At 42.8% G+C, this 13,263-nt stretch overlaps 1 protein-coding gene across 1 annotated transcript; it reads right to left on the reverse strand.

The window, feature by feature from the left end:
* Positions 1 to 775: 775 nt before the first annotated feature.
* Positions 776 to 13,165, reverse strand: ralaa (v-ral simian leukemia viral oncogene homolog Aa (ras related)). The gene is made up of 5 exons (XM_083632172.1): positions 13,031 to 13,165; positions 10,838 to 11,093; positions 9,713 to 9,921; positions 4,350 to 4,524; positions 776 to 4,255 (listed from the first exon to the last, which is right to left on the reverse strand). Exons 2-5 carry the CDS (start codon positions 10,949 to 10,951, stop codon positions 4,133 to 4,135), a joined length of 621 nt encoding a protein of 206 aa, XP_083488298.1. The 5' UTR covers positions 10,952 to 11,093; positions 13,031 to 13,165; the 3' UTR covers positions 776 to 4,132.
* Positions 13,166 to 13,263: the final 98 nt, after the last annotated feature.

The following is a 13,263-nucleotide window of genomic DNA, read 5'->3' on the forward strand; positions in this document are numbered from 1 at the left end:
CTAGAAAGTGCAATATCACTAAAAAAAACAAGACCCCAACTTCTGAAAAAAAAAAATATATATTATTAAAAACTCCAGGACCTTAATAAAGCCTATTCAGCTACAAGCACACTACAGCAGAAGCTTCCTTCTATCTCAAAATTCAAGAGGTTAGGTTTGGGCATTTATGGCAATCACTTATTTTGAGTCTTGAATTGTGAGATAGAAGGAAGCTTCTGAGCAATTCTGAAGTTCCAAATTTGAATTCCTCATCAGAAGAAATGTATGATTTGACAACAAGATCATCCATATCAGAGATCAGACTAGTCTCCATAACTTTATTGCAGTTACACTTTCCATATGCTGCCAGTCTGGCCACAAAAGATGGGCACCCTCCAAATTCATGATGCCCCCATATCAAACTGTTTTTGGAATGCCTTTGGCTATAAGTGTACCAAATTATATGCTTTTATTGCAAGATGCACAATTGTTATGCTTAACTTCCCCACTAGGTTGCCAGCACAACTCAAGGGAAAAGCAGTCACCAGTCATCAGTTGTGCTGTACTGAAGTCAATGGTGACTGGATTTCTCTCTAGCTGTGCTGCCAACCTCTCTGTTATATGGACAAATTTCACCTGCGTTTCAACTGGCATGAGGGGGAGTAGATGACAGCTTTTTCTTTAACCGTTCCTTTAAGTTGAGACACAACTCTTAACATAAGGACTATTTGAATAGCTTTAGAAAATGTTATTAGTAGTATCAACTTTATTTGATTTCATTTCCAAATAGCTCACAAAAATGAATTGAAATGTATGTTTAATTTCTTGCAGTCACAAATAGTTAGGCTACATTAGTGGTTACGTTTAAAATAAGTAAACATGAAGGAAATAAATGTAACTGATGGCATACATACAACCATCCAATCAGACATAGATATCTATTTTATTCTGAGGGTGTTTACATAAAAAGGTAAAACAAGAATACCCCCAAAGAAAACAAAAATAAGAAAGTGTGCTCATGGCTCACACAAACATCACAAATTGTTGCTGACAACTCTTTAAATATCACACATTTAATCCTGCTGCAAACATTTGGGCCATCAAGTCCATAACCTACACATGGAAAGAAAGAAAAAGTAGGATGATTCTGAATAGTAAATTTGTGTGATTGCTAAATAATACATATTAGAACAAGAATTAGAGTTAAGCCGGTGTTAGAATAAGCAAGAACCATGGCGGTCACCATGAATATAGCCTCAACACTCAAAAATTCACACACACATAGTATTCATCGAATATCCTTAAGCTAGGCAAGGTATGCTATACCATACAAGACTCTTCTCACACTGTATCTCATTTTTGCCATTTTTACTTCCAGCCATTTAAATCATGGTGTACTGTAGGTTAGCCCTTAAAATATATTAAACCAAACAACTTTCTGAACTTGTCTACAATTGTGCATTCTGTTGATTCCGCACAGGCCATCATGTATACATGACATTGCGGGTTCGAGTCCGGCTCAGTCACAACCTGTCATATATCAAACCACCTCTCATTCTCCCACCTCTAAACACTTTCTCGCTCTCACTGTGTGCTATTTAATGAAGCAGAAATGCCATGAAACATTCCTTTGAATTCATATCATTTTGTAGTGTCGGGGAGTGCAATTAAGACCTTGAATTATATTTGACAAAAACTGTTAACGTATCAGTTCAAAGAATCAATGCAACAGTTTAAAATATGTTGATTGAAGTATATTCAAACGTGGCTCATAACAATCTTTGAATAATGTCGTTTTCTATGCTGTTGACAAATTACCGGCATTCAGGTTTAAGTGCTTCTACACTCAAAAGGATACAAAAACAGTGTCACAGACTTAGAAATAATTTTTGCATAGTCTACAGTGTTTTGCATCCTATTGGTTGAAGAAATCCTACGTAAAGTAAATGGACTTTGAAATGTGGACTTTTGCCCTTGGCAGTATGCACCACATTCACCCTAGAGCAATGAACAAAAAAAAACAAAAAAGAGTACAAGGCAACTCTTTGATGAAGATATTTTTTTGTGATGGGTTTTAAAACTACTGGAACGATGAAAATTAATTATTTGAAGGGTTTTCTGTGGTGAAGACAGCTATATGAGTGGCTCAGACACACACACACACAAAAGTTAATGACGAATGTAGGGAGACTTCACAGTGTGCTTTGGTCTATGTATTTAAGCTGTAATCATGTATTGCATTCTCATCTTGCAGATTTCTTACGTTGCTTTAATTGCCACACTTGACTGTAAAATCACTCAACCATGACAGCAAGATCAAATAAACCAACCAGATATTTCAATAAGTTGTGTTATTACAGCGGTATTACACAGGGCAACTTTGCAGTTACGTATAACAAAGCATTAACAAAGCATTATGTCAGTGACCTCTGAAATGTGCATATCATTGGCAATCTAAGAGCACAGACAACTGGGATGAGAAGGGGAGGTTATTCACATTCACAATGGACAGAGCGGCAATAGTGAGCTAGACACTGTACAAGAATAACTAAAGCCCTCTGTATTCATTCCCAGGCTGCATTGAGAATTAAATCCTTTCGCTTCTATTGACTTCCACTGCCATCATCAATCTAGAGGAAAGGACAGCTTTTAGACAAAGTCCTGGGTTGCACTAAAAAGATGCATTGTAGTGCACTCTTCAAGTTAAATAGAGTGAGATGTCATCCGCCTTAACTATGCTATGTTGGCAAAGTGGGCAGTCTTTTGCACTATATAGCATTTTTCTTTGGTGATTAAGTACAACCACATTATACAGCAACCACCTTACTTTTACTTTGATATCGCCCATATCCATCTATCATTTTTGCTCCAAAATGAATCTACCCATTAAATTATTCCCACTTCAATCCCCATAAAAAAAACACTTAAATAAAAAGGGGGCATGCAAGGTTAGTGATTAACGGTCTGAGCCATTGAAAATAAAATTGGGAGAAAAAACATATTTTCTTAAATTACCGGAATCATGATCTATTCCGAGATGCATTGCTTTTCTTCGTCATTTCATCTAAAGATACAGTCTCCACTCACAATAAGCCCGAATAGACTTGTGTGGACTGGAGTTTGAACTCGCTCCGTTCTCTCTCTCTCGGCAGCGAAGAGTCGGCAGATGCGAAGGATTTAGTGTTATGGAATCACATTTTTTAAGAGCACCAGGGATTCCTTTGACAAAAAGCAATGAAAATATTTAACCAAGTGAGGTAAAACTTTTGAAATGTTAGAATGAAATATTTCAAGTGTTGCATGATCCCTCGCAGATTTAAGGGCAACGATAAACGCAGCTTGTGCAAATTGAGAAGGACTCAAAAAGGGTGACTCAAAGAAACATTAGTGCGCTTATCTTACACTGGTTGATATCCTAGTGGAAGAGACAAAATAAAGAACAGCTTGAATTCACAATAAAAGTGTGTTGTTCATATCCTAACACACAATAAAATTGATGTGTAAAACAACAAATAGGAATGGTGTCAAATTTCCAGCCCTGGCTTAAATTATACAATTATGTTTCAATTCAAAATGCTTATCAAGATTCACCAGTGCAAAGTACTGTAAGCTTCCTGGGTGGCACTCAAAGCATTATGGGTTGACATTACACTGCTGAGTCTAATATTAACTTACAATTCCCCCCCCCAAAAGATGAACTAGACTTATGGATTTGGGGCCCTGCAACATCTTCCCCCACGTAAACCTTGGCTTTACATTTCTCTTATCCGTTTAACTTCTGCACAGTCGTCTGAAGGTATCATACACATCGAACTCTACAATGAAGGGTTTTTGTAACATCACCGGGCTTTAGCCTCATCTCAAGCTTAGGCCTAAATTAAAACACCATCCATGTATTACTGAGTGAGAGATCGAGAGAGAAAGAAAGAGGGAGAGAGAGAGAATGTACAATCGTTATTTGGAGTGTCAGCACATAAAAAGTTAAATTGAGCTATAAATGGTGTATGAAGTGCCACCTTACTATTCCTGATGCATGGTCAGATGTCCTGGGAACCAGAACAGAAAGTCATGGACAGGTTTGGGCACAAAATAAATGCAAAAAAGTCTGAGAAATGTATATGTACACAAGCAGTCATCCTGCTCTCTTCTGCCACTATAAAATACAGCATCTCTCTCTAATTCTCTTGGCCAAACTTTTACTCTTCTTCTTTCCATTTTTCTCTTTGCTGTCCTCCATTTTCCTCGCCCGGATCTCTCTCATCAGGTCAAAGAACACCTGTAAAAAATGTTGTGTTCAATTTTGACAAAGCGGTTTCACATTTCTGCATTTGAGCTCAAGTCAACTCTTATCTTCAGCCAAGCAGACTAACCTTGTCAACATTGGCACGGGTTTTGGCAGAAGTCTCCACATAGCACACACCCCACTGCTCGGCACGCGCCTTGGCCTCATCTGCGCTAACCTGCCGCCGGTCCTCCAAGTCCGACTTGTTACCGACCAGGAGGAAGGGAACGTTCTCATCCTCCTTCACTCGCAAGATCTGCTCCCTGCAAAACAGGAAATCTCATTCATCCATGAATTGTGCAAATTAACTCATTGAGTGCCAATGACGACTTTAGTCGTCAATTCGGATAGTAACGTTGAGTGCCAATGACGACTAAAGTCGTCAATTGCGTTTTTTGACGGTGGGACGTGGATCAAAGCCAGATCCATCTCCTGTGAAAGTATGGTGCATGTTGAATGTGTAAATGCTATTTTAGGGACCCATTAGGTGGCGACAGTGCTCTCCAGATTAGAGAAAGGCGAGGAAAAAAGAGAGAAGAAGTCATGGGGAAACGGAAATCGCATCGATCTGCATGAAGCATAACGTTAGCTGTGCCTGTGAACAGCAGTCAATCTGCTGCCACAATTGAGGTCCTCCGTCTCCGCTGCAATAGCCCCTCCATATGATTTAGTTGCCAACACCAGCGTCTTTCTGAAAAGTTACATTATTCTCAGCTGGGAGCCGGGGACACGCTGTGAAAAAGCGGGGGGATGCAGCGCACTTTTCAGTGCAGACAGAGCAAACGCAGAGCAAACGCAGCAGAGCCCCAGAGACACTCCCACGGAGGAGGAGGAGGGGGGTGGGGCACGCAGGGCAGTATACAACCATTGACAGTAAACACAGACCCAGACAGCAGCAGGCTCGATAGACAGAGAGACAGGCAAACAAGCTAGAATATCTGATGCCCACCAGCAGTAAATCAAGACCAGCAAGAAGGTGTAGGGTCTGCGCACGCAGGGGCCAGCGCTGCTGGTTGCAGCTAAAAAATATTATTTGGCCAAACAAAATTCCTTTGTTTTCACTGTTTTATTGAAGGAAATTATTTTTGAGGTGTCATTACATCAGAAAATATTAGCTTCAGAGTCAATGATGTGCTTGAAATGCTTCATTTCACAAAAGGCGGAATATCTCAGCTTCTAAATTGAAACGTGTGTTTTTGCTAAAATCAACCTATCTTCTCCGGCTGATAACTAAAGAACGGAAAATGATATCAATAAACTTTTTTTTTGCAGATGATAGAAGAGAGTCTCATCGTTCTTTGTGCGTGTTCGGGGTTTACATAGTAATATCACACAATATTCTGTGGGCCTCGAGAAATCACTGAAAACGCTCTGAAACTCTGGCACTGGGAGCGTCCGTTCTCCAAAAGTGGCTGGCACTCAATGAGTTAATGGGACCACTGCGTGCAAAAAGTAAATTAATTTGAATTAATCTCAATCAAATGCTATTTTATGTGGCCAAAACAAGTGGCAGAAGTAGGAGAAATCTAAACGATAAAAAAACAAGGCACTCTGTTTGCAGGTACAAAGACTAAAAAGCCTGTATTGCAGTCTCTCCATAGTAAACGGTAATTTTATATGAAGCCACAGCCACTACTATATAGGGTTTTTATGCCGCGTTCCATTTGCAATGGGAACTCGTCTAATTTCCCAGTTGACAGACGGGAACACTCCCCCGGTGACATCACCTGAACTTGGATTTCCTACTTTGAAAGTCGGGAGAACCTCACAAACTCCGACCTCAAAATCCAAGATGGCACGTCACGCAGCAACAATAATGAAAGCTGTAGCAAAGACAATGGGATTTCAAGCAAAACTAACCAACTTCAACTAATTTCCTGTCATTTTGGCACATGGGTTTTTCTCATGGCTTTCCACAGACACGGCCACTAAGATATTTTTTCAGACAGACAGATCAGGAGGAAATTAAACTTGTTCAAGACCTGTATCTATCTCAGCAACACACTCTCGCGAGATTTGGCAACAGGAACTCATGTTAGCAGGGAGCGATTAGCTAAAGCTACATGCAAAGTTTGTTGATGTAGTAGCTAAATCTGTGGCTAGAAAAATATATTTTTGGGATATCTTAGTTTCAACTGTAATGAGCTAATAACGGGCAGCTTTTATGTGTCGTTTGTGCGGAGTTTGGGAACTCAAAATCTCCATTTCAAGTTAGCTTGCTAGGTCAGCACTAACCTCGCTTAAAGCCTGCTTGAAGAAGAAAACAAGTGGGGGCGGAGGGGGGAAAATAACGAGACTTGGAGAGAGGTGACCATGTGACCATTTGCATTTAAGAGACTTGCTGCTACCAGTTGTTAGAATTGGCGGAGTCTGCGGTGAACCATCTGTAATAGAAGATCTATGGCTGTAATGCATTGTTTATTAGCACTTCTGTCTTCCTTATTTGTGTCTCATTGAATCGGTTGTGAACACAGTACTTTCTAACGTCTGTGGACATGTTGCTACGGTGTTTGTATGTGCAAAATACCACGTAATGCATTGTTATCAACCGTTATTGCTAACAATGGCTAGAGCGAACCCTGGCTGGTTTTGCGACTGTTTCACTGGAACACGGACATCTAGGGTGTGACGTCATTCTCAGCTGGAATTTTTAAGTTCCAAGGCAAATGGAATGCAGTTACTCTTTAGCCGTTTTCCCACATGCGTACCTGAAAATTACCTGTAAGTCAATATCGGACATTTCCCGGAATTTCCCTTCACACCTCAGCGCGGGCATGTGGGAATCTAGGAGCTAAATTGCCTGTATGTTGGGGGGCGGGGGAGGGGGGAGCTTATTTGGGGGGTCGGGTTTAGATCAATAAGGTGTTTTCGGGTTGTCCTTGGGCTGCAAACTCATTTAAAGTATGCAAATCGAAGTTGTTTCTGACAAGAATAATGTCACGTTACTCCGGGACTGCTCAACCCATGACAGAGCCACTCTCCCCGGCTTGGCAGAGTGAAGAGCTCCGCCCGCGCGTTCCCGCTGCCTGGAGCACAGCGGCTCGTGCTCGCGCTCTAAAAGGCAGGCTCCCACACGCTGCTGTCTGGCCAGCAGAAAGTGCTCCAGACTCGGTGTGATAATCCTGTAACAGCATTTGAGCTTATTCAGGTAAGATATTAATAATGTAATGACACATTCAGCGATAAACTGTCTACAATGAAGACATGTGTCAAATATGACAACGTGGTGTTCAGTATTTTAAGAGCACGGGTTTTTTTTCATTTCCTGAAAAGTTGGCGATTTGGAGATAAGTGGCTTTCATTGCACAGCGACGAAATGCACGAAGCGAAATGTGGAAGTAGTTTGCTTTGATGTGCGCGAATGACTACCGTAAATTCCGGACTATAAGACGCACCGGTCTATAAGCCGCACCTTCAAAGGTGACTATTTTTTTCTTCTATAAGCCGCACCGGTCTATAAGCCGCGGGTGTTTTGATGTTTAATTACCATATGTAAGGCTTCGTGCACAGAGGGGATTGTCGGGATCGATGGCTGTTTGGGGAAGCTCCCATTTATTAACATTTCAACAAAACAAAAGTCAGGTCACTAATCCCCAGACAAAATCACACATTGTGGTATTTTTTGTTTTTTTTACAGTGCACACAGTGTCCGCGGTGTGGTGAAAAGAGGGCAAGAGAGGAAATTAAAACAGAAGTGGATTTATAGTTAGAAAGAGTGCTAAAGAAGAGAGAATTCCGTTTTTTATTTTTTTATTTTAGTTACTCACAGTACTATTGACCAGTCCAACTCAAAAGATATTCGGCAGTTTCACTTTGAGCTCTTGTTCCGCCGCTGGGCACACAGTGTCCGCGGTGTGGTGAAAAGAGGGCAAGAGAGGAAATTAAAACAGAAGTGGATTTATAGTTAGAAAGAGTGCTAAAGATAGTCCGGTCTGGTTATGACGAGTCTCGCTGGGTACAGTACGCCAAAGCGATATCCATTGACTCGATGATGCTGTTGTATGTTGCGCGTTTCTGTTGCACCAACGCGGAGAGGTCCTGCCGGACGAAAAAGCGAAAAAGCTGCTTCTTCCCCGCAGCCTGGAGGATGAGTTGACGGTCGGGCCAGCGGAGTAGGCAGATGAAGATGGCCCTCGGTGGCAGGCCGGGGTCTGGACGTGGCCGAGGCGCCCGGTGTGCGGGAGAAAGGAGGAGGAGGAGAAACCGCCACCTCCACAGCCAGCCACCTCACACACCCCAACTGTTTAATAGTGCCCGGCTCGCATGCCTCTCGGTCGGCTGGCCGGACAATATGCACCCCGCTGCAGCAGCAGCTTCGGGAGGTTTTCTCACTGTGTTCGGGACTTCGGCTCTAACTCGGCCAGATGGCTGGACACGAGTGAAACTCTTCACGGTTGCATTATTTTCTTTAGTGAGTGAGTGGATGGACTTCTGCACGTTTTCAAACTTGTTTTCAAGCTGCTCAAAACCTCTGAGCGATGTCGGACTTAATCGATAGTGTTTCACGGAGTAAAAGTTTAGCCCAAGCGGTGTATCTCCAGCCTCCAGCAGGTGAGTCATTTCCTCATTCATGGCGTGATTGCTTCGTCTTTTTCTTTCTGCTTACCTGTGTTGTGTTATGTTATGTTATGTTATGTTGTTAAAAGAGGGCAAGAGAGGAAATTAAAACAGAAGTGGATTTATAGTTAGAAAGAGTGCTAAAAAAGAGAGATTTTTTTTTTTTTTTGGAAAAAATCCATAGATAAGACGCACCGTTATATAAGCCGCAGGGGGCAAAAAAGGCCAAAAAACGGGAAAAAAGCCGCGGCTTATAGTCCGGAATTTACGGTAGATGATGCAAGCTGGAAGTGAACGTTAAGCAACGTGTGTACACCTCGCCCATGATGAGAGAAGGACCGGTGTCACGGAAAATGACTGGACCCCTTTCTCACTTCTGTGCCTATCGCGGCATACCGCTCTTCTGACTGGCTCGAAACTGGTGAAATCACCGCGACGACGGGGCCGCGCTTATACCGGCACGACGACTTTCTCACATGCAGGCATTAGACCACGTTCCGGTCATTTAGCGGTACAAAGCGCATGTGGGAAAACGGCTTTGTACGTGCAAACGGAGTGCCCCTTTTTTTTCTTTGGGGGGTGGGGGGGTATATTACTTCCTCCCCCCCCCCCCCCCCCCCCAACCCCCAACCCCCACTGGTCATCTCCTGCAAGTTGTTTTGGTTACTGAGAAACCCATTCTCCAATAAGAATGTGTTTGCCCACATATTGACCAGCTCCAAGCACCTACTTCATCTTTTTCCTGCCATTTCTTTTTTATATTTAACCAGTCAAAGTGTACAAATAGACGTGCCTTTTTGGCATTCCTACATGTCAAAAACACAGGTAAACATTGTTTTTAGGAGGGGGAGAACAGGCTGGCATGGGTAGGCGTTTCACGAAAACCAACTTTACCTGAAGTCTACCGTTGCTGCAAATGATTCCAGTTCTGTGATGGAGAACACACAGAGGAAGCCCTCGCCGCTGCGGAAGTAGTTATCCCGGATGGCTGCGTAGTCTTCTTGTCCGGCTGTGTCGAGGATATCGATCTGTACCTCCTCTCCATCCAGCACCACTTTCTTCCTGTAACTGTCTGCTTTGGTGGGCTCATAGTCTTCCACAAACTATGGAGGTCAAGGGAAAAAATTATGAGAAACTAATCATTAGGGCAAAAATAGTCTGGTAAAAGCATCCTGATAAAGGTCTCATTATGCTTTCCGCATCAGCGAGGAACGCGAGTGTCCGCGTGGAAAAGTGACATCAAATCAGCAGACACGCCCCTCCGCAAGGCTCCGTGCGGACGGTTTTCGACCGGCCGTGCGCATGCCGAATTTTGTAACTACGCGGACGCGGCTAAAGTGGAGTTTTCAAGACTCGCGCTCAATTCCGCCTGCAGAAACCCACACAGAGTATAAAAGCACCACACGTTTCCTCGTCAGGATTCCGTGTCTCTCATTTCCGTGCGGCCGGCCAAAGCGTCAAGCATAATCCAGGCTTAAGTCTGGACTCCAATCCGTCCACAGCGACATCAGTGGGTACTTGCCTTGACAGACAACTCCTTCAGCCAATCAGCATCACCAAGTTCAATCCATTCTTGTTGAATTGTTATCGAGTCTATTTCTGCAATAATGCACTTATGGCTGTGTTTAATCTAATAATTTTAACATTACCGCTCATTGCTTCAGGAACCACCATTACCGCTTTGCCAGCCGGTTGCCCGGTTACGTTGTCAACTACGAGGCAAGTCCCTGATTGGCCCAGGGACTTTGTGATTTCTGGCAATCGCTAGGGGCGGGGCCAAACTGATCCGGAGGACAAAACACTTTTACCAGGCGAGACAAAAACAGTGTGTGTGAACAACCTTGGTCAACTTCCACATCCATTATCCCAATGAGAAAAGATGGCACAGCTCAAAAGTAAGAGCCTCTGTCTATTCTGTGTTTTACAACATAATCAAATCACATATTCATTTGACTTGACTGCGATGTCAATTATTGAAAGCGCACACACACACACACACACACACGCACACACGCTCACCTCATCATACATGAACTGGAGAGTGAGGGCCGACTTCCCCACTCCCCCACTGCCCACCATAATCACTTTGTGAAGGGCTAGAGAGTTCTGTCCTTTTGGCTTTGCAGCTGCCATGGCTCGACGCACCGACTGGTCCACACGTGAGAGGAAGAAATGTCAAGGTGGAGGAGTTGGAAGAGGAAAAGGAGGATTGTGAAATGAAGACAGTAAATTGTAGCACAGATCCCAGCTGGAGTGAGAGGCAGAGTTATTATTCCTGGTGGGAAAAAAAAGAGAAAGGAAATTACAAGATGGCCTTATCGGCATTCCATTTCTGTACATTGCATGGTTATCATTATGTCCCATAGGCATAAATTCCATCGTCATCTATTCACCTTATTCTTTGCCCACACATGGATGCTTCGGCATTACGTCATTTCGTAATAGTATTTCCGTTTTAGAACTGAATGTAGATTATTTGTTCGACCTTTATTTTTTAGACTTGCCAAAAAGCTGCCAAAAACCCCGCAGGCAAGATGGCCGCCCACACGCCCCTCCTAAGCTGCAGAATTACTCCCCCATAAACTAACATTATCTTGGCCAATAAGTATGTAACATACAAAATAAAACAACCCCTAATATCTTAATTTTATGTAGAATGCAGAGGACATGTAACTGTTTAGTTAAATTTGCATTCCAGGAATATTGTACTCTAAAGATGACGTTAGTGGCTCGAGACTGTTTCGTCCTGAAACCCACACGTTTTGCACCAGCGTAACCTATGTGGGATTCGAAATAACGCATCCGAGATAGAAAACGTTATGAATATAGCCACGTTATAAACAACAAACAACAAAAATCAATTTGGTCAGTCAGTGGCATTTTACTGCCATATAACATAACTAACTAGCGGCTAATATTAGCCACAGAAGGCATTACCCATAGATGCACTGGTCTTAAAGGGCTCGCACCGCGTGAACTAGTCAAAATGACCGCCAACTAGCGCTGAACCGGAAGAACAAATACGTTTGCGTCGAACGCGGAAGAGAGAAAAAGTGGGCGTGGTGAATAAGGTGAATAGACAACATTGCATAACTAAGAGACACTGCCATCGCACTAAGATTTTCTGTAACTGGCCTACTGGCATTATATATTGATGAATGTGAACTGCATTTTAATCAGCTTTTTCATTAGTATTCCTCCCTACTCTTTTAGATGTGTATGCAAAAAGGTTCCATATTGAACCAACAGAATAACATCACTGGGGCTTATACTGGAACAAATTTGTACTTTACATTTTGGCATTTGAATGTGTCATCACAAATAATTTCACAGGAGCAGCTTGTATTACTGGAAAAATGTCCTACTCATGGCATTTTAAGCAAGTTCAGTGGCATATGGATAAGCATGCTTCAACATATGACACAGCAGCTAAAGTTCAGTGACTCAGCCAGGAGAAACCTGTGAAAGACATTTTGCAGGGGAAGTAAAATACATTCAAAAGTTTGATTTGTTTGGGGGGGGGGGGAGGTTATTGACATATCAAGGCCTACTACTTGACTGAAGGCCTACAGAGAGCTATGGGGATAGGGAAGTTGCACATTACAAATAATCCTATTACCATTGCTGCGTCATGTTATTGGCTAGCGTTGATAACAGTCACGACAAGAACACAATAACCTGGTCTGGTTAACAGCTGGCTCAAATCACCTTACAGCAGACAGGATCGACATCTATATAGACATTGAATGACGTACAAAACACTAATAACCATGTTAACCTTTTAGCAAGCTGGTGACATGACAGCTGTTTAGTCAACTTACTATAACGTTAAAGGTTAGCTAAGCTGACCACAGAGACGTTATGGCCAACAACAAGACAACCTGTCTAACGCTAGTTAGCCAATTAACAAAGTTCATGACGAAGATCATGGTGCAAACTACTAAAACCAAGCCTAAAAATCTGATACATGGCAACAGATGTTTCGTCGATCGTTTGACACTCAGCAGCTGGGCTGCCTCAGATGCTATTTCGCTAGCAAGCTAGGATGCTAGGAAGCCAGCTAGCGTTAACCAGCAGCTAATCACAACTAGCGTTAGCTAAATGATGCGATGAGGAGTGACCAAACGAGACCAATCATGACCAGCAGCAACCACGGTAACGTTGACATTATGTAAACAATACGAACTAGCGTCAAATAAAAAAGATGCTCACCTTGTCAGTTGGCACAACGTTTGACGAAGGCTGAATAATGTGGCAAAATGACAATACTTTAGCTAGCTACTTGTTAGCTCATGGCTAGTTTCCCTGCTCACTCCAGAGACTGGGCTCGCCTCTCCTCGCAGCTCAGAGGCAGACTGCGCATGTCCGGTGGGCTTGGCTCGTCTGGCTGATTTGACAACGCCCGCCTGCCTGGGACAACAACCACACAAACATAATAGTGTGAT

This window comes from Poromitra crassiceps (genome assembly GCF_964638095.1).
Source record: "Poromitra crassiceps genome assembly, chromosome: 2".
In the NCBI taxonomy this organism is placed as follows: domain Eukaryota; kingdom Metazoa; phylum Chordata; class Actinopteri; order Beryciformes; family Melamphaidae; genus Poromitra; species Poromitra crassiceps.